This window comes from Hemiscyllium ocellatum, chromosome 1, assembly GCF_020745735.1.
Source record: "Hemiscyllium ocellatum isolate sHemOce1 chromosome 1, sHemOce1.pat.X.cur, whole genome shotgun sequence".
Classification (NCBI taxonomy): domain Eukaryota; kingdom Metazoa; phylum Chordata; class Chondrichthyes; order Orectolobiformes; family Hemiscylliidae; genus Hemiscyllium; species Hemiscyllium ocellatum.
The window spans coordinates 46,686,015-46,711,925 of record NC_083401.1 but is presented as its reverse complement, the minus strand read 5'-3'; the positions used below and the strand labels follow the sequence as shown (position 1 = coordinate 46,711,925).

At 40.2% G+C, this 25,911-nt stretch overlaps 1 protein-coding gene across 3 annotated transcripts in view; it reads right to left on the bottom strand.

The window, feature by feature from the left end:
• The window catches only part of LOC132833420 (WD repeat-containing protein 7), a 673,682-nt gene that overhangs the window by 626,934 nt on the left and 20,837 nt on the right, over positions 1–25,911 (bottom strand). For all 3 annotated transcript variants that reach the window (XM_060851797.1, XM_060851713.1, XM_060851878.1), the window contains 3 exons: positions 11,006–11,177; positions 3,710–3,816; positions 92–170 (listed from right to left, as the gene is read on the bottom strand). In XM_060851797.1, the coding sequence (XP_060707780.1) occupies positions 92–170; positions 3,710–3,816; positions 11,006–11,164 (345 nt within the window). In that variant the 5' untranslated portion in view covers positions 11,165–11,177. The remainder of the gene's footprint in view (positions 1–91; positions 171–3,709; positions 3,817–11,005; positions 11,178–25,911) is intronic.

The window sequence follows — 25,911 nt, the reverse complement described above, 5'->3', positions numbered from 1 at the left end:
ACATAAAGCATATAAGTAAGAGACAACTACGTCACATTCAAGACATTTTCAAAACAGGTTTATTGGGATCCGGCAATATCATTATACTCACTTGAATGCCAGTATGAGTGCATGCCAGTTTAGTAAATTCGATGCATCGTCCATCATTCACATCCCAAAGACACATTTCTCTGCAAGAATTTTTTTTTTTAATGAGCAATATGTTTAGATGTGGTACATTTAATTATAAAGGACTTGTGGAATGCAGAACATACACCAACAGGGAAAAGTCTTGGTTAATTATTTTAGTTTCTAAGATAAAACCATGCATGGAAACCTTGAATGTAAATGCAGGCATTAAGGTGATTTGACCAAGATATATATATATATGATGATGAAGCCATTAGATTCTCTTCATATAGTCAATCTTTTTAACTGAACTGATTTAGAAAGGCCTGAGGTTTACCCTCCCAAGATAGGGGTAGGCAGAATTAGTCTGATTGTTCTTCTCCACCTACCTCACACAGAAAATATTGAAGTTTTGTCATAAAAGTGCGAAGAGGAGGAGCTGGAGTCAGACATTCCTCCCCTTAAGTTGCTCTACCATTCTATAGATCATGACTGATCTGCCTCCGGCCTCAATTCCTCTTTCGTGCAGCACAGTCATCAAAGGGACAATATTTTAAAAACTAATGTATCTCCTCTTTAAGTACTTTCAGTGATCTCACCTTCACTCACTGCTCTTAGAGAAGAAATTCCTTTGCATATCTGCTTTAAATGAGTGTCCTGTTATGTAACTACGTCTGCCCAGTTTAAGTCTCCCCATTAGTGAAAACATCTTCTCAACATCTCCCTTGTTAAGCTCCATCAAAAGTCTTGTGTGCTTCATTATGTTCGTCGCTCACCCTAGACTCTAGTGACCAAAGGCCTTATCTGTTTTGGCGTTCTTGGTAAATCAATTCCATCATCCCAAAAATCAGCCTAATGATTCAATTTTCAACTGCTTCCATTGCCAGGATGTACTTCCTTGAATAGCGGCACCAAAACCATACACTGTCCTCTATTTGCGATCTCACTGACATCTTGTGCAGTTTTAACAAGACTTTCCCATTTTTAAACTCCAACTGTGTAACAATAAAAGGCCAAAATTTCACTTCCATTCTTCATTATTTGCTGCACCTGCATGCTAATGTTCATATTTCATGCACAATAATACCCAGATCCCTTTGTGTACACTTTTAAGAATCTCTCTCCTTTAAATAATAGATTGCTAGTGATTCTTTCCGAAGTGCGTGAGCTCATACTTTATGACATTAAACTCCATCCACCAAGTTTCTGCCCACTCAGTCAACCTGTCTAAATTCCTTGTAGATTCTTTATGTCCTCATCACGACTTGCCCAACCACCTGCATTTTAGCAAACTTGGAGACATTACACTCTGCCCCTTTTCCTCCAAATCCCTAATATACATGGAAACTAATTGAAGCCCTAGGACTGATCCTAGTTTTAGTCCACCAGTTCAGTCTTTCTAATCCAACAAAAACCTATTTATCTTGACTCTATCTTCTGTATGTTAATCAATCCTCAATCCATACTAATATTCCCAATAGTGAGAGCTCCTATCCAATGTAACATCCTTTTATTAGGCACTCTACACAATGGCTTCTGGAAGTCCAAATGCACTACATAACCCAGCTCCCTTTTATATATATCGAATGCTACACTCTCAAAGAATGCCAGCAAATTTGTCAAAAGTGATTTGCCTTTCACAAAGCTATGCTAACTCTATTTGATTGCATTTAGCTTTTCTAAACATCCTGCTATTTCCTCCTTAGTGTTTTCTCAACAACAGATTATTTTAAATTAGTTCTATCTGCCTGCATATGGTCCATATCCCTCTTTTCCCTGCCCACTCATGTATCAATCTAAATGTCTCTCAAATGTTGCTCCAGTCCTCTCCTGGCAGCGCATTCCAGGTACCTACTATCCTCTGTGTAAAAAAACTTGCCCCTTGCATTTCCTTGAACCTTTCCACACCTCACCTTAAACCTATGTCCATTAATAATTGACATTACTAATTTGCCACAATAATTTGCCATCCTGGCAAAAAGACAACAACAACTATCCACCCTATCGATGCTTCTCATAATTTTATACATTTTTAATCAGATTGTCTCTCAACCTTCGATGGTCTTGTTTATCTAAGCTCTCTTTCTAGCTGATACACTTCAATCCAGGCAACATCTCAGGAAATTTCTTTCACACCCTCTTCAAAGTCTCCACAATCTTCCCACAGTGAGACAACCAGTACTCCACACAATACTCCAAATGTGACCGAATTAAAGTTTTACACAGCCTCAAAATTTCTGATAAACTTTTATACTCAATGCCCCAACTGTTGAAGGCAAACATTCCTTACAACTTTGTTACCATTTTTTCCACCTGTGTCTCATTTTAGGGAACTATGGACTTCCACCAAGATCCTTCTGCAAATCAATGCTCATAAGGTTCCTGCCATTATTTGTAAAAGTTTTTTTGCATGTGATCTCCAAAAATGCATTCCCCCCCCCCCCCCACTTGTCTGGATTAAACTCCATCTGCGATTTCTAACTGATCAAGATCCTGGTATATCATTTGACAACCCTCCTCACTATCTGCAATTCCACCAACTACTGTGTCGCCTGAAACTTATTAACCAGACTACCTACAGTTTCATCCAAATTATTTATATATATTACAATTAACATAGGTCCCAGTCTCGTGGAATACCACTGTCACAGCCCTACAGTCAGAGAAACATCCTCTGTTTATGACCAAGCCAATTCTGTATAAAAGTGAGAGACTTAGGTATCATTTTTTTTTAAAAGCTGATATTTTCTGGTCTGAAACCTTGACAGTGTGAAAAATCTGGCTGCATAAGTTTCATCAGTTTCTTTGGAATCTTGAAAACTTCTACAGGACTATTTTTAATTCTCTTTTCTGAATCTTATTTAGTTCCTGAACACCAGAATTTTATTCCATATTCATTTCTACTCTCTCCAGGGTAAAAAAAAATCTTCAACAATTAGAAAACCAGCTACATTTGAATAAAAACAATATTTTTTTAAAAAGTGATTATAAATGTCAAAATGATATTGTCCCTAGTCCTTTCAGAACACAAGTTTTGTCAATTAGCATGTTATCCTCTTGTATAAAACTGAAAACATTGTTTTCCCATGCAAGATGGCACTGCACTGATAGGTTTTTGTTTTAAAGTGAATGCATAGTGCTTATTTTAACAGAAGTTCATACATCAACAGATTATTGAAGCTATCTTAACTGAACACTGTGGAATCTTTTAAAATTAAATAAAAAATGACATTACTCTCATAATTTAAAGTGCACAAGTGTACTCATCCTAACAGCAGTTCAGTAAATTTTTCAAGTTTCAAATTTATGAGCTTTAAATTATCACATAACCTGTGCATTTTCCTTCAAAACAAATCATTTTCCATCACAATATAAACCAAAGGATCTTAAAAACTCTTTAATAAAATGCATCCAGTTTTCTGTGTTTTCCTTAACCATTTTGATCTTTTAGAGTTAAATTATTTTACTAATTGTCAACTATTAGTGAATAGGCTTACGAAAAATAACGAATGGATCAAAGACAGGATTTCATAAGGGAATTGTTATTATACAGAATGTATCACAAACATTACAGTTCCCATTTTTTTTAAACCTTACTCACCCACTTTCAGATGCACTGACGATGTATTGTTTATCACTGCTGGCACTAGCTTTAGAAAGACAAGTGATAGATGCGGTGTGGCCAAACAGCAAGGCCCGAGGAATGATCTAGTTGTACATACAACGTTAAAGAAATGGTTTAGTGCATAATTTCTGCAACAGTCAATAAGTTGTTCTTTGTTATAAACATGTTTTGGGTATTTGTCAATTCCATTAACAGTCAATATGTTTGATGATAAAGTTCATAAAACGTAAACTGAGTAAAATAATTTAAATTAAACTTCTAATAAAGTTTAAGCTGTTTTTCCAAACTAAGAACTTTTACTTTCCATGAATTAAGCTTAAAATAACTTAGGCTTCATTATAAATGAACTCAAACAAATAACCTCTTTGCCACTCTTTCACCCTGTTCTTCAAATGTTATCTGAACCACATTACTCTATTTTAAGAAAAACGTGACTTACAAAATTTCTAATATTTATATTACCCTTCTGGTATTTTTTTTACTTACTTACAGTGTGGAAACAGGCCCTTCAGCCAAACAAGTCCACACCAACCCGCCAAAGCGCAACCCACCCAGACCCATTCCCCTACATTTACCCCTTCACCTAAGACTACAGGCAATTTAGCATGGCCAATTCACCTAACCTGCATATATTGGACTGTGGGAGGAAACCGAAGCACCTGAAGGAAACCCACGCAGACACGGGGAGAATGTGCAAACTCCACACAGTCAGTCGCCTGAGGCGGGAATTGAACCCACGTCTCTAGCACTGTGAGGCAATACTGTGCCACCGTGCCGCCCATGTCTTTTACTTTTAAAAAATAGTTTAATAAAACTATTTTAGTTAATTAGATAGAAACAACCGGGTCACTGTATTTCTAAGCTCTAAAAAAACAAAACAATAAAATTGACCTGATTGTCTACGAAATCATTTCACACTTGAAACAAGTCTCTACAAAATGAACAAGAATGAAGGAAGATATCAGTGGGAGATGAGAAGAGACAGGGCAGAAGTAGCGAGGGAATAAAATAATAACATATGAACACAAAAAAATGAGCAGGACTAGCCCATTCAGGTATTTGGGCCCTTTCCATCAATCAGTGAGAGCCTGGTTAATCTCCCAGAGTCATAGAGTTATACAACTCGGAAACAGGCCCTTCAGCCCAATTAATCCACGCCGAACAAATCTCCTAAACTGGACTAGTCCCATTTGCCTGCGTTTGGTCAATGTCTCTCTAAACCTTTCTTATTGTTGTGGTTCTGTTCGCCAAGCTGGGAATGTGTGTTGCAAACGTTTCATCCCCTGTCTAGGTGACACCCTCAGTGCTTGGGAGCATCCTGTGAAGCGCTTCTGTGATGTTTCCTCCGGCATTTACAGTGGTTTGTCTCTGCCGCTTCCGCTGCGGCGGACAGCTGGAACTGACAACCGGAAGCGGCAGAGACAAACCACTATAAATGCTGGAGGAAACATCACAGAAGTGCTTCACAGGAGGCTCCCAAGCACTGAGGATGTCACATAGACAGGGGACGAAACGTTTGCAACACAAATTCCCAGCTCAGCGAACAGAACCACAACAACGAGCACCCGAGCTACAAATCTTCTCCCAAACTTTGAAAACCTTTCTTATCCCTGTACCTGCCCAAACGTCTTTTAAATGTTGTAAATGTACCAGCCTCTACCACTTCCTCTGGCAGCTCGTTTACTTATACGAAGCACTTTCTGTGTGAAAAAAGTTAACCACTCAGGTCCTTTTTAAATCTTTCCCTTTTTACCCTAATCCTTTGCCCTCTAGTTTTAGAGTCCCCTACCCTGGGGAAAAGATCTTGGCTATTCACCTTATCTATTCCCCTTGTGATTTTATAAGCCGAACCAGGTCAGCCCTCAGCCTCCTACACACCAGGGAAAAAAATGTGTCAACCTATCCAGTCTCTCCTTATAATTCAAACAGGAGTCAGGAGAACAAGTACAGCAATGAGCCAAACAAAGTAGGTCAATTATATCGGGCATAAATAGAAAGCAAAATGTCAAATTTATACCTGTTGGTTTAAATCAGTTTGGCATAAGGAAATATTACGATAGAGAGTGAGTAGCTACTGGAAAAACATTTTTCTGCACAATCAATACTTGGATGTTTTCAATATTTAGATACCCAATAATCTCCATCTTATACATTCTTAATAACTAAGACTTTGCAGCACTCCCTCCCAAGAAGAAGAAAATTCCAAAGATTGACTACCCTCCAAGTGAAGAAATTCCTTCTCTTCACAGTACTAAATGGCCTGTTCTTATTCTGAGACTGTCTTTTTTGTTCTAGAAAGAACATGGAGACCTTGGAGAGGGTTGAAAGTGAGGTTTACCAGGATGTTGCCTGGATAGGAGTGTATTAGTTAAAAGGAGAGGTTGGACAAACTTGGATTTTTTTTTGCTGCAGCATCAAAGCTGAGAGGTGACCTGAAAGAAAAATATAAGATTTGAGAGACATGGACAGGGTTAATAGCCACAGTCTTTTTCCCAAGGTAGAAATATCAAATATTAGAGGGCATAGGTTTAAGCTGAGAGGGGGCAAGTTCAAAGGAGATGTGTGAGGCAGGGGAGAAGGCAGATTGGGTAAGAGGAAGATGCGTGGGACAGTACTCAGACTGAAATGGTCAAGCACTAATTTTCTGTGGCAAGTTCAGTTTCAATCTATAATACAAAGCAGAAGTGCACACAATACTTTTAAGGCTAAGTGAGACCAATCCAGCGCAATACTACTTTTGACTTGCTTACAAAGGGGTGCCACATCTCTGAATATTCTGCATCTGAGTGTTGGACTGAGTAACTGCATTTGAATTTACTGCTTACTTTTAATGTTCTCCTGGGTCTCAAATATATTGTGCCATTCTTTTCCAATCTCCAATTTAACATACAATAGCTGATAAAATTCTAACAGGCCCAGGCATCATCTCTTTGTAAGTCACAAAACAACAAGGCAGCTGTACGAATTGGATAAGGTGATTTACACCATTGTCTTTCTTGCATAATACTAACTTTAAACAATTGAAAAGGCACAAACAAATTTCAAAAAGCCTTGGCCAAATTAACTTGACCAATATTTATTTTGATTATTTTCTTCAAAAGGTCTGTAGGCATGTTCGAAAGAAGAATGTGTTGGGATTGCCCACTGATTACACAATATACTATACTCATTATTACAATAAAATAAAACAAAGATCGATGGATGCTGGAAATTTGAAACAAAAATAGACATAGCTAGAGAAATTCAGTAGGTCTGATAGCACATGCGGTCTGAAAGCAGAACAAGCATTTCAAGTCCAGTGACACTTTCTCAGAACTCCTTAATTGTTAGGAAAGGGTGGGAGACATGCTGATGAGCAGTGAATGTATGTACATGTGGTTGTGCATCATGGAGGTGAGAAGTACACAATAGTGGATCTGGGTTTGAGGGAAAGAAAGTCAGCTAGGGATAAAGGGAGAAGGAAAAGCTAATAGGGATCATCCATAGGTAAAAATGAGTTAGCTGTGCAGTCCAAGTCATGACATGTCATTACTCCCTTTACTTTGTAAACCATATTAAGTTTATTGGGGAGGGAAAAGAACATTCGGGCAAACAGATGGATTAGGAGTAAGAGTAAGGCCACATAGGTCCTCCAGCCTGCTCCATCATTCAGTAAAATCATGCCTGATCTGATTACACAACATTCCTACCTCCTGCTATTAACCTCTCATTTAAAGTAGACAGTGCTAACAATGGCGAGATGATGAGGGAAATTGTCTTTTCCAACTTCATACTGCATCAATTTAAAAAATAGACTTTCAATACCATTTAATTATTTCATCCGTCATTTGCTAACTGGGAAAGGAAAATGCTAATAATTTAACTCAAGATCGCTATTCTTTTATTTTGCATCAGTATTTACTGTGGAAAAGAACATGGAAGATATAGAATGTAGGGAAATAGATGGTGACATTTTGAAAAATATCCACATTACAGGAGGAGGAAGTGCTGGATGTCTTGAAACGCCATAAAAGTAGATAAATCCTCAGGACCTGATAAAGTGTACCATAGAACTCTGTGGGAAGCCAGAGAAGTTGATTGCTGGGCCGCTTGCTGAGATAGTTATACATCAATAGTCACTGGTGAGGTGCCGGAAGACTGGAGGTTTGCTAACATGGTGCCACTGTTTAAGGAAAGTGGTATGGACAAGCCAGGGAACTACAGACCAGTGAGCTTGACATCGATGGTGGGCAAGTTGTTGGAGGGAATCCGGAGGGACAGGATGTACATGTATTTGGAAAGGAAAGGACTGAATAAGGATAGTCAACATGGCTTTGTGTGTGGGAAATCATGTCTCACAAACTTGATTGAGTTTTTTGAAGAAGTAACAAAGAGAATTGATGAGGGCAAAGCAGTTGACATTATCTATATGGACTTCAGTAGGGCATTTGACTAGGTTCCAATGGGAGATTCATGAGCAAGATTAGATTGCATGGAATACAGGGAGAACTAGCCATTTGGATACAGAACTGGCTCAAAGTTAGAAGACAGGATGGTGGTGGAGAGTTGTCTTTCAGACTGGAGGCCTGTGACCTGTGGAGTGCCACAAGGATTTGTGCTGGGTCCACTACTCTTCATCATTTATATAAATGATTTAGATGTGAGCGTAAGAAGTATAGTTAGTAAGTTTGCAGATGACACTCGAATTAGAGGTGTAGTGGACAGCGAAGAAGTTTACCTCAGATTATAATGGGATCTTGACCAGATGGGACAATGGGCTGAGAAGTGGCAGATGGAGTTTAATTCAGCTAAATGCAGGGTGCTGCATTTTGGGAAAGCAAATCTTAGCAGGACTTATACACTTAATGGTAAGGTCCTAGGGAGTGTTGCTGAACAAAGAGACCTTGGAGTGCAGGTTCATAGCTCCTTGAAATTGGAGTCGCAGGTAGATAGGATAGTGAGGGTGGCTTTTGGTATGCTTTCCCTTATTGGTCAGAATATTGAGTACAGGAGTTGGGAGGTCATGTTGTGGCTGTACAAGACATTGGTAAGCCCACTGTTGGAATATTGAATGCAATTCTGATCTCCTTCCTATCGGAAGGATGTTGTAAAACTTGCAAGGATTCAGAAAAGATTTACAAGGATGTTGCCAGGGTTGGAGGATTTGAGGTCTCGAGAGAGGTTGAATAGGCTGTGGCTGTTTTCCCTGGAGCGTTGGAGACTGAGGGGTGACCTTATAGAGGTTTATAAAATCATGAGGAGTATGGATAGGATAAATAGACAAAGTCTTTTCCCTGGGGTGGAGGAGTCCAGAACTAGGGGGCATATGTTTAGGATGAGAAGGGAAAGATAATAAAGAGATCTAAGGGGCAACTTTTTCACGCAGAAGGTGGTATGTGTATGGAATGAGCTGCCAGAAGAAGTGGTGGAGGCTGGTACAATTGTAACATTTAAAAGGTATTTGGATGGGTATATGAATAGGAAGGGTTTGGAGGGATATGGGCCAGGTGCTGGCAGGTGGGGCTAGATTGGGTTGGGATCTGGTCAGGTTGGAGGAGTTGAAACGAAGAGTCTAGTTCTGTGCTGTACATCTCTATGACTCTATAATGTTTAATACCAAGACAATAAAAGGAGGACCAACTGTCAAAAAGAAACTGAAAGGCAGAAAGCTAGTTTATTTCTTAGCCGTGACGTTTTGAATTAATAGTTTAATTTTAGGACAGAATTAAAAAGAATTGTGTTGTGGAGGTGGAATTGCTGATGTCATCACTGGGTAGAAAGGCAGAATCATAGAAACACGCTTAAAAATTAAGTGATTGGCAGCAAAACAACAAAGGTACAATACTGAGCATTTAAAAAGGACCATATTTTAGCTGACCATCAGCACTTCAAACACAAGAATGGTACTTTTTTTAAAAAAAAATCCATTAGTAAGCCATCACAGAAAAAGAAAAACAAAGACAATACAGAGAAAAGTAGGTAGAAAAGTAACATGGGCTACATGTAGACAAGGTCGTAAGGGAAGACCAAAAAAAAGACAGAAACAACAGGCTATCAGATGGAAATATCAGCATGAAGGCATCACAACAGTAAGTTAAAGTCACTGAATGCTATTTGTAGGATTGTCACAGAAAATCCCGAATGCTTAAATTAGGTTGATTTGAATTAACTTTCTGGATTAGTGGTGCTGAAAGAGCGCGGCAGTTCAGACAGCATCCGAGGAGCGGTAAAATCGACGTTTTGGGCAAAAGCCCTTCGTTAGGAATAAAGGCAGAGAGCCTGAAGGGTGGAGAGATAAGCTAGAGGAGGGTGGGGTGGGGAGAAAGTAGCATAGAGTACAATAGGTGAATGGGGAGGGGATGAAGGTGATAGATCAGGGAGAAGGGTGGAGTGGATAGGTGGAAAAGAAGATAGGCAGGTAGGACAAGTCATGGGGACAGTGCTGAGCTGGAAGTTTGGAACTAGGGTGAGGTGGGGGAAGGGGGAATGAGGAAACTGTTGAAGTCCACACTGATGCCCTGGGTTTGAAGTGTTCCGAGGCAGAAGATGAGGCCTTCTTCCTCCAGGCGTCTGATGGTGAGGGAGCGGCGGTGGAGGAGGCCCAGGACCTCCATGTCCTCGGCAGAGTGGGAGGGGACGTTGAAATGTTGGGCCACAGGGCGATGTGGTTCATTGGTGCAGGTGTCCCGGAGATGTTCCCTAAAGCGTTCTGCTAGGAGGCACCCCGTTTCCCCAGTGTAGAGGAGACCACATCGGGAGCAACGGATATAATAAATGATATTGGTGGATGTGCAGGTAAAACTTTGATGGATGTGGAAGGCTCCTTTAGGGCCTCGGATGGAGGTGAGGGAGGAGGTGTGGGCGCAGGTTTTGCAATTCCTGTGTTGGCAGGGGAAGGTGCCAGGATGGGAGGGTGGGTTGAAGGGGGGCGTGGACCTGACCAGGTAGTCACAGAGGGAACGGTCTTTGTGGAAGGCGGAAAGGGGTGGGGAGGGAAATATATCCCTGGTGATGGGGTCTTTTTGGAGGTGGCTGAAATATTGGCGGATGATTTGGTTTATGCGAAGGTTGGTAGGGTGGAAGGTGAGCACCAGGGGCGTTCTGTCCTTGTTACGGTTGGAGGGATGGGGTCTGAGGGGGGAGGTGCGGGATGTGGACAAGATGCGTTGGAGGGCTTAAATTAACTGCTAAACATAAAGATAAATTCTTGTATCGGCTTGGGATCCAAAGACATCATCCTTGTAATATAACATTCTTAACAAAAAACAAAACTTTGCACTATTAAGAACTGACCTCCAATTTTGAAGTTAGATCCCAAAGACAAATCTGTCCATCATGACATCCTGTAACAATGGTTGCCAAATCATCCATAACCAGTAATGTTGAAATACAATGTGTAGGAGCTTTGGGGCCCCACAGTACTATAGGCAACACAAGGCTATTTGCAGCCATTTTTGGTTTCGGCCTGTTTTAAAAACAAAATTTAAGAGGTGGGTAATAGTTAGATCAAAATGCAACAGCACAATAATTGCACACAATCACAACCTCCTGCAATTGCTTCATTACTTACTAGAGACAAAAAACTGCACATTTTCAAACCCAAAGTAGACAGGCAGGAGGCTGGAAGAACACAGCAAGCTAGGCAGCATCAGGAGGTGGAGCAGTCAACGTTTCAGGTATAACCCTTCTTCAGGACTTTACTTGAAATGCTGACTACATCACCTTCTGATGCTGCCTGGCTTGCTGTGTTCTTCCAGACTCCTGCTTGTCTACTCCCCATTTATTAGAAGATGAGAGCATTTGGCAAATGCAGACATATGGTATGTTGTTTCAAAATTCATTCACAGGATATGGCTGTCACTGGCTAGGCCAGCATTAGTTGGCTATCCCTAGTTGCCCCTGAGAAGTGGTAGTGACCTGCCTTTTTAAACAGCTGCAGTACATTTGCTGTAGATCAATATGCTGTTAGGAAGGGACCTTAAGGACTTTGACCCAGAAACAATGAATGAATAAGAAATATATTTCGAAGTCAGGGATGGTGAATGGCTTGGAGGAGAACTTGCAGGTGGTGGCTTTTTCTCCCCCTTATGTATCTACTGCTTTTGTACTTCTAGATGGTAGTGACCATATGTTTGGAAGGTGCCTTGTTGCTACTTACTTTGCAAGAAACAAGTACTTCTATTTTAAATCAATAGAAAATATAAACTTATTCCAAACATTACATGAACACGAAAAAGAAATGTATTGTTCTGTGTGGACACCACTTAAAGATGTTCAGTTTCTCCCAGTTCCTTTCTAGTTACAACTAGTAACAGAGTAACCACAAATAAGAATGGTGTCAATTTCACTACCCACTTTTTTTTTGCTGTTCACTAGTGTCTGTGGTTCACCTGCCAAAAATAAAATGTATGACTCCAAACCTACTCTTGTCTATTGTCTTGCAGTACACATATCCTTTTCTTGAAATTTTCTCCCATGTGTCCAATCCTTAAATTAAGTGATTTCTCTTGCCCAAATGTCCTTACATCAGCACTTCTTAATTTTGCAACTGGTGGTTTTTAATCTCCAATGATCTATTACTTTTAAAGTTTTAACGTAACCCAGTATGCTTTCAATGCAATTACATGTTATGCATGAGGCAGAGGAGAAGGGTGTGTATATGTCTGTGCCTCACACCCTTGCCTACACATGCTCTCCTGTCGCACCTGCCCTGACATCCTTGCCTGACCTTTAAGGTCCCATCTGTATCAGGAACAGATACTGTTGGTCAATCGCTTTGCTGAATACGTCCATTCATACAGCAGATCTGAACTTGAGCTGTTTTCTGATTTTGGCATTCTCCACACAATTCCAATGAACAGAAGGTATTTTTCAGCCTTCTAGACTCATGTTCAATACCAGCTACCAGCACTCAATCAAGGAATAGGAAACACAGGAAGTCACAAACAGACTTTTTGTGATAAAGTCCATTTATCGTATGGCAAGCTGTGAACTACAATGGTGAGAGTGATCCATGAGAAACAATTTCAGGACAAGTCAAGATTCTGTACAGCCAACCCCCCACTGTCAGGCGCTAAGTTAAAAACCCCTATGGAAGTGCAGACTGACACAATGCACTAAATTACTCAATAGCATACCCTCTGCATAACAAATGTCAGACTAACCATCTTAATTTCAGCAAATGAGGAGGCCATCATTTGGTTTCAAGAACCTTTATTTTGTGAATGCAAATCAAGTTCAATAATCATGCTTTTTCAGATCAAAATTATTGGCCAAGCAACTCCTCAGCAAACATCGCAAAAGGAAATCTCATTATCACATTCCAGTTTCTCAAACATGTTGAGCACATAGCACCTATATTACCACATTACAACAGCAAATACACTCCACAAGGTAGGATATTAGCAGTCAAGTGCTTTGAAACACCCAATTTGCTTTTCAAAAGCAAGTCCTTTTGTGCAGAACTTAACTTTTTAAAAACATATTAATTTTTCTAAGAATGGATAAACAGAATGGATAAAGAACAATCATAATTGGTTACATCTGCTGCAGAACTGAAAAATTCCTTATGGGTTTAATAAAATGCTATCGATGAAGAGTTTTAAAATGTATAGTTTATTAGGTACAACAATTTCAAATAAGTATTTGCAGGCATCAGGATAATATTCAGAGAGCTGCCAGCCTCATTGCACACATGCGGGACTCTAACTGCAGTGTTGATAATATAGTTCATCAAGTGTATGCTGGAGGAACTGAGCAGATCAGAAAAGTTGGTGGAGAGGGAAACAGTTAATTTCTAGAGTGTGATCTCACTCTTGTTCAGAACTGAAAGGAGCTGGAAAACACTTGCTTTTATTTTATAGATAGAGAGGGAGCGAGAGCAAAGGGAACAGGTAGCGAAGGTGCCCAGGTCTAAACTAGAGGGTAAAAGATTAAAGGAGAGGGGGGAAAGATTTAAGAGGGAGCTATGGGGTAACTTTATCTCACAAAGCTGGTACAATTATAACATTGAGAAGGCATTTGGATGGGTGTATGAATAGGAAGGGATGAGAGAAATATGGGCCAAATTCTGGTGAAAAGGGACGAGATCAGATTGGGATGACTGGTTGATGCAGGTGAGTTGGAACGGTCTGCTTCCGTGCTTTATAACTCTGTGACTTATTTCCTTAGATGTCTCACATGGAAAGACACATCCTGCACAACATTTAAACTTGAAAGATGAATTTTGATCCAACGAATGTTTGATTCCAACCAGGTGTTGTTTGCCAATGAATTCTGTAACAAATGCATTTTTAAGAGTGGTTTGATTGTATAGTGGTCAGTTACACACAGCAAAAGGTCACTCTTTACTGCCTTTTAAACAGATCGCCATCAACTAAGCTGAATCAAATCCTATAAATACTGTTCCAGTTAATTATCAAGCTTTATTTACAGTTTCAACCCACTTGCATGTAGAATATAACATTTCTTTTTACTTTATTCGGACTTTTAATATGGTATTAGCTTGAAACTGACAACTATTTTTCCAAAATCTGAAAAAACGTGCCAACCTCAAAATGCACCATCTCAACAACTGTAAAGTTAAAGCCCTTGGCATCACTGCTTAATGTGTTGCTGCAAATTTCCACTGTTCACATCATCTCTACATTCAGTTAATGATCTAGCTTTAGGCATGGAACATTTCACATCATTGCAGTTAAATAGAAAATCCCCTAAGATCGGTACCAGGTAAAAGCATCCAGAGTGAATACAAGTTAATTTGCTAAATACGAAAAAGAGAAATTATGATACTTTAAAATTGAAGTCCATTGTGTGATAAATATTAATACATGAACACATGTCCAAATGTACTGAGATTGTTAACGCAAATAACTGTTCAGCGACAGTTTGTTTTATATATATTTAAAAGTAAAAAACATCCCAGAAAGCATTATCGAAATAAATTGACACAGACGCAGGGTAGTAGACTATGTGATCTTCAAATATTCAGCAAACAGGTAGATGTTAACAAGTGAAAGGAAGACAACACGTACTATTGCTCGGAAGTAATAGTAGTAGAGGAGTTGGGAAGTCATGTTCCAGCGGTATAGCACATTGGTTAAGTCACTGATGAAACACTGCCTTCAATTCTAATCTCCCTGCTAAAGGAAAGATGTTGTGAAATTTGAAAGGGTTCAGAAAAGATTTACAAGGATGTTGCCAGGGTTGGAAGGTTTGAGCTACAGGGATAGGTGAATAGCTAAGGTTTCTTCCCAGGCTGGGTGATTCAAAACTAGAGGGCACAGGTTTAAGGGTGAAAGGGGGAAGATTTCAGAGGGACCTAAGGGACAACGTTTTCACACGGAGGGTGGTGCATGTATGGAAATGAGCTACCAGAGATGGAGGTTGTACAATTATAATACTTAAAAGGCATCTGGATGGATCTATGAATAGGAAGGGTTTAGACGAAAATGGGACAAATGCTGGCAAATGGGACTAGATTAATTTAGGTTATCTAGTTGGCACGAACAAGTTGGACTGAAAGCCTGTGGGCGGCACGGTGGCACAGTGGTTAGCACTGCTGCCTCACAGCGCCTGTAGACCGGGGTTCAATTCCCGACTCAGGCGACTGACTGTGTGGAGTTTGCACGTTCTCCCCGTGTCAGCGTGGGTTTCCTCCGGGTGCTCCGGTTTCCTCCCACAGTCACAAAGATGTGCGGGTCAGGTGAATTGGCCAAGCTAAATTGCCCATAGTGTTAGAGACGGGGTAAATGTAGGGGTATGGGTGGGTTGCGCTTCGGCGGGTCGGTGTGGACTTGTTGGGCCGAAGGGCCTGTTTCCACACTGTAAGTAATCTAATCTAATCTAATCTAATCTATTTCCATGCTGTATATCTCTATGACGCTTAAAAAGAAATTCTCCAGTTCTGATGATGGTCGACTCAAAGACACCTGTCATTACCACAGAGTTGGCTCACAGTCTGCTGACTTTTCTGTTCCCTCCCTGAGAAATACTACATCACCACTCCACAAACCAACAGTCACAAGCACCAACTTCTGTCAGACTGCAAGAATTTCCGGTATCGTAGCTAAGGCTTGGTGATCAGAATTGGATACGATATTTTAGCAAAGTTTAAGATTTACTATAAATTCCTATGCATTTATTTACAAAGTGCAGGACCCTGTGCAAGTATGCTTTCAAGAAAATCAACTTGTCTTGAAACCTTCATATTTTCTGGTACACCAGATCAGATTGTATTGTTTCCGCACACATCCTAACTGACAAGCAAAACAAAACACCTTTAATGGCATAACTTTACCAAGTGTCTCCCTTGACCTGTCAAATTTTATTAAGGGGTCTCTTAGTTATTACACACACACACACACACACACACACACACACACACACAGACACACAGAGACACAGAGACACACAGACACAAAACTCCTTCATTTTTACTCGGACCAACTCTCCCTGATAAATTAAATGGCGCAAGTTGAAATGGGACCTTTATGATGTCTCTTTCCCTTTTCTCTTCCAAAACCTCCATTCTCTGCATTGAACTTGATCTGCCATAAGTATATTCAAGTCAACAGTCTGCCTTTGCCCGCTATAGTCAGCTACAGTCCTCTTCACTTTTTGTTGTACTTAAACTATGTATCATTGGCAAACTTTGAAATTATGCCACCATGCCAAAGACCAGCTCACCATATCAAAATATATACTTGGGCAATTAAATGGTGGCTTTGCCAACAACATCCACATTGCATATTGTTATTAAAAAGTCATTTATCCAAATATGACACTCACTACTGTCTTCTGTATCATAGCCAAATTTCTTATCCTTGCTACTTCTACCCAGTTAATCCCAGGGATTCCAATTTTGCTACTATTTATTATACATGGCACTTTATCACACCCAATTAACATCATTTAACAGTCACATTTTATGTTCTCCAACACCGGTTAAAGTTTTCCTTGATCAATAGAACTTCTGTTTCCTATAAAAAATGCTATGTTGTCGAATTAACATGTAATTAGGTATTTTTTAATAAAAGAGTAACCAAGTAACTTGCTGTATTTCAGAACGCATTAATAGGTGTCCCAACCGTCCTGCTACAAAGTTAAAAATCACATAACAAAGGAGCAGTGCTCTGAAAGCTAGTGCTTCCAAATAAACCTGTTGGACTATAAACTGGTGTTGTGTGATTTTTAACTTTGTGCACCCCAGTCCAACATCGGCACCTCCACATCATCCTGCTACAGTCATGGGAAAACAAAGGAAAAACACTACTCCACTGATCCCTTGAAATATGAATTCTGTCACCCCTCATCAGTTTGACAACAATTTGCACTCTATACATAATGAACAAAATGTTAACAGTACAGTATAAAACATTTCACAAATAAGTAAAGATACTGATCTACCTTTCTGGAATTGCCCATTTCCCTTTGGCAGAAACAAAACGTCGAGATCTCACAAATACTTTCCTTATGTTCTTACAAGCAAAGTAATGCATGATAAAGCGATTTATTCACTGTTTTAGCTTGACAAGAACACATCCAAGCCTCACATTAATTAACTGAACAAAATAAACAATTTCAGGAACTGATCCATCTGCACAGCTCCGCATCAGGTAATCAATATTTACAGAGCTTTCAGTGGATAGGACATTACATGTTCAATGAGACATTATACTTTTGCAAACATGAAATGTACTATACATTTTTATGAAATGTACACAATAAAACTGAGTTGTGGAATATTGCAAACATCGGATCTGTGTGTTACTGGGAATATCATTTGTAGTTTGGGAATTAAAATGGGATAGTGCAATTCAAGAGCGTGGAAGTCTAGTACACCTAAAAACATGGGCTAACATGGCTTTAGGAAGTCAATAGCTAGTAAAGTAAGAAACAGCAGGTGGGCTTGCAGATATAGTATCTATGCTGCTAAAAGAAACTGAATATTTTTGAAACATCAACAGAGGAAAGGATGGTGAGGTAACATGTTGGTATGGATTGGAATAAGTTGGTATGGATTGGATAGTGAGATCTTGAGTGGAAAAACAGAATCCACAGGGATGGAGGTAAGAAATAAAAATGACAAGACAACACTGACAACAGGCGAAAGGTCTCCTAACAGGAGTTATATAGTGGGACACAGAATAAATCAGGAGATAAGAAGAACATGGAACAAAGGCAAAACAAAGTCATAGGTGACTTTAATATTCATGTCAATTGAGATAGTCAGATTGTCAGACAAAGTCAAGAAGAAGAATTTGGGACAGTTTCCTAGAACAATACGTGGTGGATCCAACCAAGGATCAGGCTCTTTTAGATGTGGTAATGTGTAACGAGGCAGGTTTCAGAGTAAAAGATCCCCACGGAAACTGTGGCCATCACGTGATATGATTTAGTGTTCAGTCTCAGGGGGAAGAACTTGGGTGAGAGACAACTGTGCTAAGGTTAAGTAAGGGTAATTACAAAGGAATGAGGGTAAGAGCTGGCAGGAGCAGACTGGGAAAGTAGTTCAGCAGCAAAAACAATGACAGATGCTTAAGAAGATAGTCTATGGGTCACAACAAAGACAAATTCCAGTGAGGAAAAAGATTCTTAGGAGGGAATTAGCCAACTATGGTTAACCAGAGAAGTTAAGAATAGAATCAGATTGAAACAAACATAACATGCAGTGTGCAAAGATTAGTGGTAAGCCAGAGAATTGGAAAGTTTGAACATCCAATAAAAGAGAGAAAACAAACTTAGGGGGTAAACTTGTACATTATATCAGAACAGACAGCAAGAGCTTCTCTAAATATACAAAAAAGGAAGCGAGAAGCCAAAGTAAATATAGGGTCTTCACAAAATGTCACCATGGAAAGAATAGTGGGGAATCAGGAAATGGCAGTGGAGTTGAATAAATACTTTCTTCAATCGTCTTCAGTCTTCATAGTAGATGACATTAAATGGTATTCTAAAATTACTAAATATTCAAGGGGTAAAAGGACAAGAAATAAATACAATTACTAAAATTAAGAAAAAATACTAACTTTGGAGACTAAAAACCAATAAGTCCCCTGATATAATGTGGTACATTTGGAGATATTAAAGGAAGTAGCTATAGAGATAGTGGATGCACTGGTATTAATCTTGCAGGAATCCTTAGATCCTGGAAAAGATGTAAACAGCCAATACAACAAGAGAACAAAAAATAGTGCAGGTAAAGGCCAGTTATCTTAATGTCTTATTGGGAAAATGTTGGAATCTATTATAAAAGGATGCAATCACACAGCACAAAAACATATAATATGTACAACACGATCAAGCAGAATCAGCATTGTTTCATGAAGGAGAAAATCATGCCTGACCAATTTACTACAATTCTTTGAGGTGTTAACAGGCAAAATAAATAAACAAGAAGCAGTGTATGTATACATCGAGATTTTCAGAAGGTGTTTGATAAGGCATCACACATTAGGCTTCTCAAGAGCCCATGGTGTTGGAGGTAGGATATTAGCATGGATAAGGGATTGGCTAAATAATAAGGACAGTTAGAATTAGGGGGACATGTTTAGGAAAGCAAGCTGCAACTAGTGGTGTGCCACAGGGATCAGTGCTCGGGCCACAATTACTCTCAATATATATAAATGACCCGAATGGGAAAGCGTATCTTCGATAGCTAAGTTTGTGGATGACACAAAAACAGGTTGCAAGGCAAGTGGTGAGGAATACGGACAGGTTATGTGAGTAAGAAAAAACTTGGCAGGTGGAATATATTATGGAGAAACGGGAGGTTATACATTTTGGACAGAGGAGCTAAATATTACCTAAATCTACAAAGACTGCAGAAAGCTACAGAAAAGGGATTTGGAAGCCCTTACCCAGGTATCGTCATGTGTACCCCAAAGCTTTATGGAACTTTAAGGAAGACATTGCTGGGCCCCTTGCTGACAGATGTATCGAAAGCCATGGGTGAGTTGCCCGAAAGCTGGAGATTGGCTAATCTGGTGCCATTATTTAAGAAACGTGTTAAGGAAAAGCCAGGGAACTAGAGACCGGTGAGCCTAATGTCGGTGGTGGGTAAATTGTTGGAGGAGATTCTGAAGTACAGAATTTATTTGCATTTGGAAAGGCAAGGACTGATTAGGGACAGTCAATATGGCTTTGTGCATGGAAAATTGTGCCTCACTAATTTGATTGAGTTTTTTGAGGATGTTGCAAAGACAATTGAAGAAGGCAGACAGTAGATGTTATCTATAAGGACTTCTGTAAGGCATTTGTCAAAAGTTCTGCATGGTACACTGGTTTGCCAGGTTAGGTCACATGGAATCCAAAGGTACACAAAATTGACTTGAAGACAGGAGACAAAGGTCAGTAGTAGAGGATTGTTTTTCAGACAGGAAGCCTATGACTAGAGGTGTGTCACAAGGATTGGTGCTGGGTGCACGGTTTTTCATCACTTATATTAAATGATTTAAATGAGAATATAGGAGGTATGGATAGTAAGCTTGCAGATGACACCAAAATAGGTGGTGTAATAGGACAGTGAAGATGGTTTCCCCAATGTACAATGGGACCATAATCAGATTCGCCAATGGGCCAAGGAGTGGCAGATGGAATTTAATTTAGATAAATGTGAGTTGTTGCATTTTAGTAAGGCAACAAAGGCAAGACTTATACAGTTAATGGTAGGAACCTAGGAAGTTTTGCTGAATAAAGAGACAGTGGGGTGAAATGCATAGTAACTTGAAAGTCTGTGGAGTCGCAGGTGGACAGGATGGTGAAGGTGGTGCTTGGCATGCCTGTCTTCATTGGTCAGTGCACTGACCATGGAAGTTAGGACATCATATCATAGAGTTATGGAGCCATAGAGATGTACAGCACGGAAACAGACCCTTCGGTCCAACTCATCCACGCCAACTAGATATCCCAACCCAATGTAATCCCACCTGCCAGCACCTGGCCCATATCCCTCCAAATCCTTTTTATTCATACACTCATTCAGAGGCCTTTTAAATGTTGCAATTGTACCAGCCTCCACCACATCCGCTGGCAGCTCATTCCATACACGTACCACCCTCTGCATGAAAAAGTTGCCCCTTAGGTCTCTTTTATGTCTTTCCCCTCTCACCCTAAACCTATGCCCTAGTTCTGGACTCCCCCAACCCCAGGAAAAAGACTTTGTCTATTTATCCGTTCCATGCCCCTCATAATTTTATAAACCTCTATAAGGTCACCCCTCAGCCTCCGACGATCCAGGGAAAACAGCCACAGCCTGTTCAGCCTCTCCCGATAGCTCAAAGCCTGGCAACATCCTTCTGAATCTTTTCTAAACCCTTTCAAGTTTCACAACATCTTTCCGCTAGAAAGGAGACCAGAATTGCACACAATATTCCAACAGTGGCCTAACCAATCTCCTGTACAGCCACAACATGACCTCCCAACTCCTGTATTCAACACTCTGACCAATAAAGGAAAGCATACCAAACACCACCTTCACTACCCTACCTACCTCCGACTCCACTTTCAAGGAGTTATGAACCTGCACTCCAAGGTCTCTTTCTTCAGCAACACTCCCTTGGACCTTACCATTAACAGTATAGGTCCTGCTAAGATTTGCTTTCCCAAAATGCAGCACTTCACATTTATCTAAAATTAAACTCCATCTGCCACTTCTCAGCCCAATGGCCCATCTGATCAAGATCCTGTTGTAACCGGAGGTAACCTTCTTCGTTGTCCACTACACCTCTAATTTTGGTGTCATCAGCAAACTTACTAACTATACATCTTATGCTCATATCCAAATCATTTATGTAAATGACAAAAAGTAGAGGATCCAGCACCAATCCTGGTGGCACTCCACTGGTCACAGGTCTCCAGTCTGAAAAACAACCCTCCATCACCACCCTCTGTCTTCTACCTTTGAGCCAGTTCTGTACTCAAATGGCGAGTTCTCCCTGTATTCCATGAGATCTAACCTTGCTAACCAGTCTCCCATGGGGAACCTTGTCGAACACTGAAGTCCATGTAGATCACATCTACCGCTCTGCCCTTATTAATACTCTTTGTTATTTCTTCAAAAAACTCAATCAAGTTTGAGACACATGATTTCCCACGCATAAAATTGCAGCTGTGGAGGATAGTGGTGAGCCCCTTTTAGAATACTTTGTTCATTCTGTTCTCCCTTTCCAAATGAAAGATCATGTTAACCTTGAAATTGTGCAGAAAACATTTACAAGGATGTTGCCTAGATTGAGAGGGTTTGAGCTATACAGTGAATAGGTTGGAGCTTTTTTCCCCTGGAGGTTCGGAGGTCGAGAGTTGACCTTATAGAGGTTCATAAAATCATGAGGCACATGGATGAATTACTAGCCAAGGTCTTTTTCCCCAGGTTAGGAGAGTCCTGAAGAAGGTTCTCTTTTGAGGGCATAGTTTAAGGTGAGAGGAGAAAGATTTAACAGAAACGCCAGGGATAATATGGGCCAAATGCTGGCAAATGGGACTAGATTAAATTAGAATATTTGGTTCACGTGGACGAGTTGTCCCAGAGGGTCTACTTCCATGCTACGCATCTCAGTGACTCTAATCGAATTGAATGGCAGAGCAGACACAATGGGCTGAATGGATTATTTGTGTTTTATAATCTTATTCAGTGAACTCTGAAAGCTTAAGAGACCAATTTGCATCATCAGAACAAAGAAGAAATTGCAACAAATGGATAAACACAATAATTAAATATAGCCTGGAGCAGACCACGTTATTATGGAAATTGTGGAGCTTAAGGCAGCTCTCTGGTTTCAACCTATCTGGGAATCTGTTAGTTGGACAAGATATACAATTTGAAGCTGGGAGAGTATTTGAGTAGGTAAAAACAATGACTGCAGATGCTGGAAACCAGATTCTGGATCAGTGGTGCTGGAAGAGCACAGCAGTTCAGGCAGCATCCAAAGAGCAGCGAAATCGACGTTTCGGGCAAAAGCCCTTCATCAGGAACAGGGCTTTTGCCTGAAACGTCGATTTCGCTGCTCGTTGGATGCTGCCTGAACTGCTGTGCTCTTCCAGCACCACTGATCCAGAGTATTTGAGTAGATGAAGCAGCGCTAGATGGCACAAGAACCACCTATCAGGCAGATATGGCTCAGAAGAAGACCCATGGAAAATACTAGGGCAAAATAGAAGCATTGGGAGACCCTGGTAGTTCAGAGCAGCGAATAGTTAGTTGAAGAAAGCCCATAAGCAGGATTTCCTTAGCACAGCTAAAAGAGACTGAAGCTAGTAAAATTCAGCAGCAGCTCAGGTCAAGCTGGATGATAGCACCCAAAATTCTGCTGGTAATTAGACACAAAACCGGTCTTAAGAGAAGAGATTAGACTACCAAAAAATAAGCAGTTATTGAGGCAGACTGAGTCATGAAGGCTACATCTTGACAAATGAAAAATCAGAATCCGTTATAAACAGGGCAAATAAAGTGCTGTGGTCAGAATGCCTCTGACGCTGGTAACTATTTTGATTCCACTGGCCACTAAAAGCATGGGGTTCACCTACAACTTGCCAGTTAACACATATTTACCTCATTTTAATTCTCAATGTTAGAGTCACAGTTGTGTATATAGTTTAGAATTGTTCGCTTGCTTGTTCAGTATACCTGTTGACTCATGACTGTAGAGATTTCTTCTGTTAAAGTCTATGCAGTTTCTGTTCTTTAACATTATAGTCTATCAAGCCAGATCATTACAAAGATCCAGCTTGTCCAGTATTCTTGGAAAATGACAAAACATTCACATTTTTTAATGCATCACACACACACACCAATATACAAAATGGAGTCTCCAAAAAGACTGGCACACACCAAGATTGTCAACAATCTGAAACAAATAAAATATGGCTGAAAATCAACAATGAATAAAAGCATAATACCAAGGCCACTGATGAAAGTTAAATTTCCTATTTAGTAATGGAATTTTAGAAATCATATTAATACTATGCAGTTTTCTTTTCCAGTGTGGATTGTTCACTAAAAAGAAATCAAATGGCCTCATGTATGGCATGCAAACAGCAGCAATGGAATGGCAAATGAACTTCTAAAGACAAAACTGCAACCAAACTTAATACTCCCCAAATTCTCTTTGGGACAGAAAAATCAAAGAACTTTAAAAATACAACTTGTGCAAATAAGAAACAAAGAAGAATTAGGTGGGGTAAATTTGCCATGATAAGGAGGTTTCGTTTTCTTTGGGGAGTTAAAAGAACATACCTTGAGGACTGATTATGCTGCACTCACAGTCATGGAGTCCTACAGCACAGAAACAGGCCCTTTGGCCCAAACTGGTCCATGACTGACATTTTGGTGAGCAGCGCTAACCCCATTTCCCTGCACTTGGCTAATTAAATGCTGGATAACACTGTTTAACCTTGCAATCTTTGGACAATCCGAAATTCGGTTAATCAAATGCCAAATAGTTGAGGTTCCTCTGTATTTGTCCAAATGCCTTTTAAATGCTGTTAATGTAACTGCCTCAACAACTTCCGCTGGCAGTTCATTCTATATGTGTACCACCTTTTGTGTAATAAATGGCTCCCATTTATTCTAGTGATTTTTGGGAATTTATTCTTTCCCCTCTAACCTTAAATTGATGCCCTCTAGTCCTCGAATCCCCAACCTGGGAAAACGACTGAGTGCATTCACCCTATCCATGCCTCTCATGATCTTATACACTTCTATAAGATCCACCTCTCAGCCTCCAATGCTCTAAAGAGAAAAAGTCCTAGTTTGTCCAATGTCTCTCTATAACTCAGTCTTTTGAGTCCTGGCAACATCCTTGTACATTTCTTCTTCACGTTTTCCATTTCCGATAGCAAGGTGACTAAAATAGAACACAAGACTGCAAGTATGGCCTCACCAACATCCTGTACAACTGCAACATAATTTCCCAACTTCTATACCCAATGCCCTGACTGATGTCCTGACTGATGAAGGCCAGTGGGCCAAAAACCTTCTTCACTACCCTGTCCACCTGTGACACCACTTTCAGAGAACCGTGCACCTGAACTCCAAGATCCCTCTGATCCACTACACTCCTTAAGGCCCAACCATTCATCATGAAACTCCTGTCTTGATTTGACTTTCCAAAAGGCAACACTTATCTATATTAAACTGCATTTGCCATTTCTTCACACACTTTCCCAGTTGATCAAGGTCCTGCTGCAATTTCTGATAACCTTCCTCATTGTCAATGATACCACCTACTTTAATGTCATCTGCAAATTTACTAATCATGCCTTGCACATCTCATCTAAGTCATTGATACAGATAACAAACAATAGGGCCCAGCACCAACCCTTGAGGCACTTCAATAGGGACAGGTCTCCAGTCCGACAAGCATCCTTCCACTATTACCCTCTGTTCCCAGTATCAAATCAATTGTTCATCCAATTTACCAGCTTCCTTTGGATTCCATGCAATATAACCTTCCAGAACAGCTTACCATATGGAACTAAAACAAAGGCCTTACTAAAATCCAAATAGATTACATCTCCCCTCCTGCCCTCATCAACCTTCTTGGTCACTACATCAAATAGGATGAAGGGCTGATGAAGGGCTTATGCCCGAAACGTTGAATTTCCTGTTCCTTGGATGCTGCCTGACCTGCTGCGCTTTTCCAGCAACACATTTTCAGCACTACATCAAATAACCAACAACTTGTGAGGCATGATCTCCCAAACATGCAGCCATACTGACCATTCCTAAGCAAACCCTGTCTTTTCAAATGCATACATTCTGAGTTTATCTCTCAGAATCTTCTCAAGTGACTTATCTGCCACATATGTTAGACTTACTGCTCTATAGCTCCCATGCTTTTCTTTGCAGACCTTCTTGAATAAGGGCACAACATTCGCTACCCTCCAGTTTTCTGGGACCTCACCCATGGCTAATGATGATACAAAAATATCAGCCAGGGTTCCTGCAATTTCTTCTCGAGTCTCTTGGATATATCTGGTCAGGACCTTCACACATTGTAATACATCCAACAACTTCTCTACTATGATATGGACTTTCCCACGATATCATCACTTACTTCCCCAAGTCTTCATGTCTTTCTTCACGGTAAACACAGAGGAGAAATATTCATTGAGGACCTCAATGGACAGTATTCCATCACATGCCTGATTGCTCCTTTGTAAATCTTAGACCGGCATTGAGGCGACAGGGAACGAGTTAC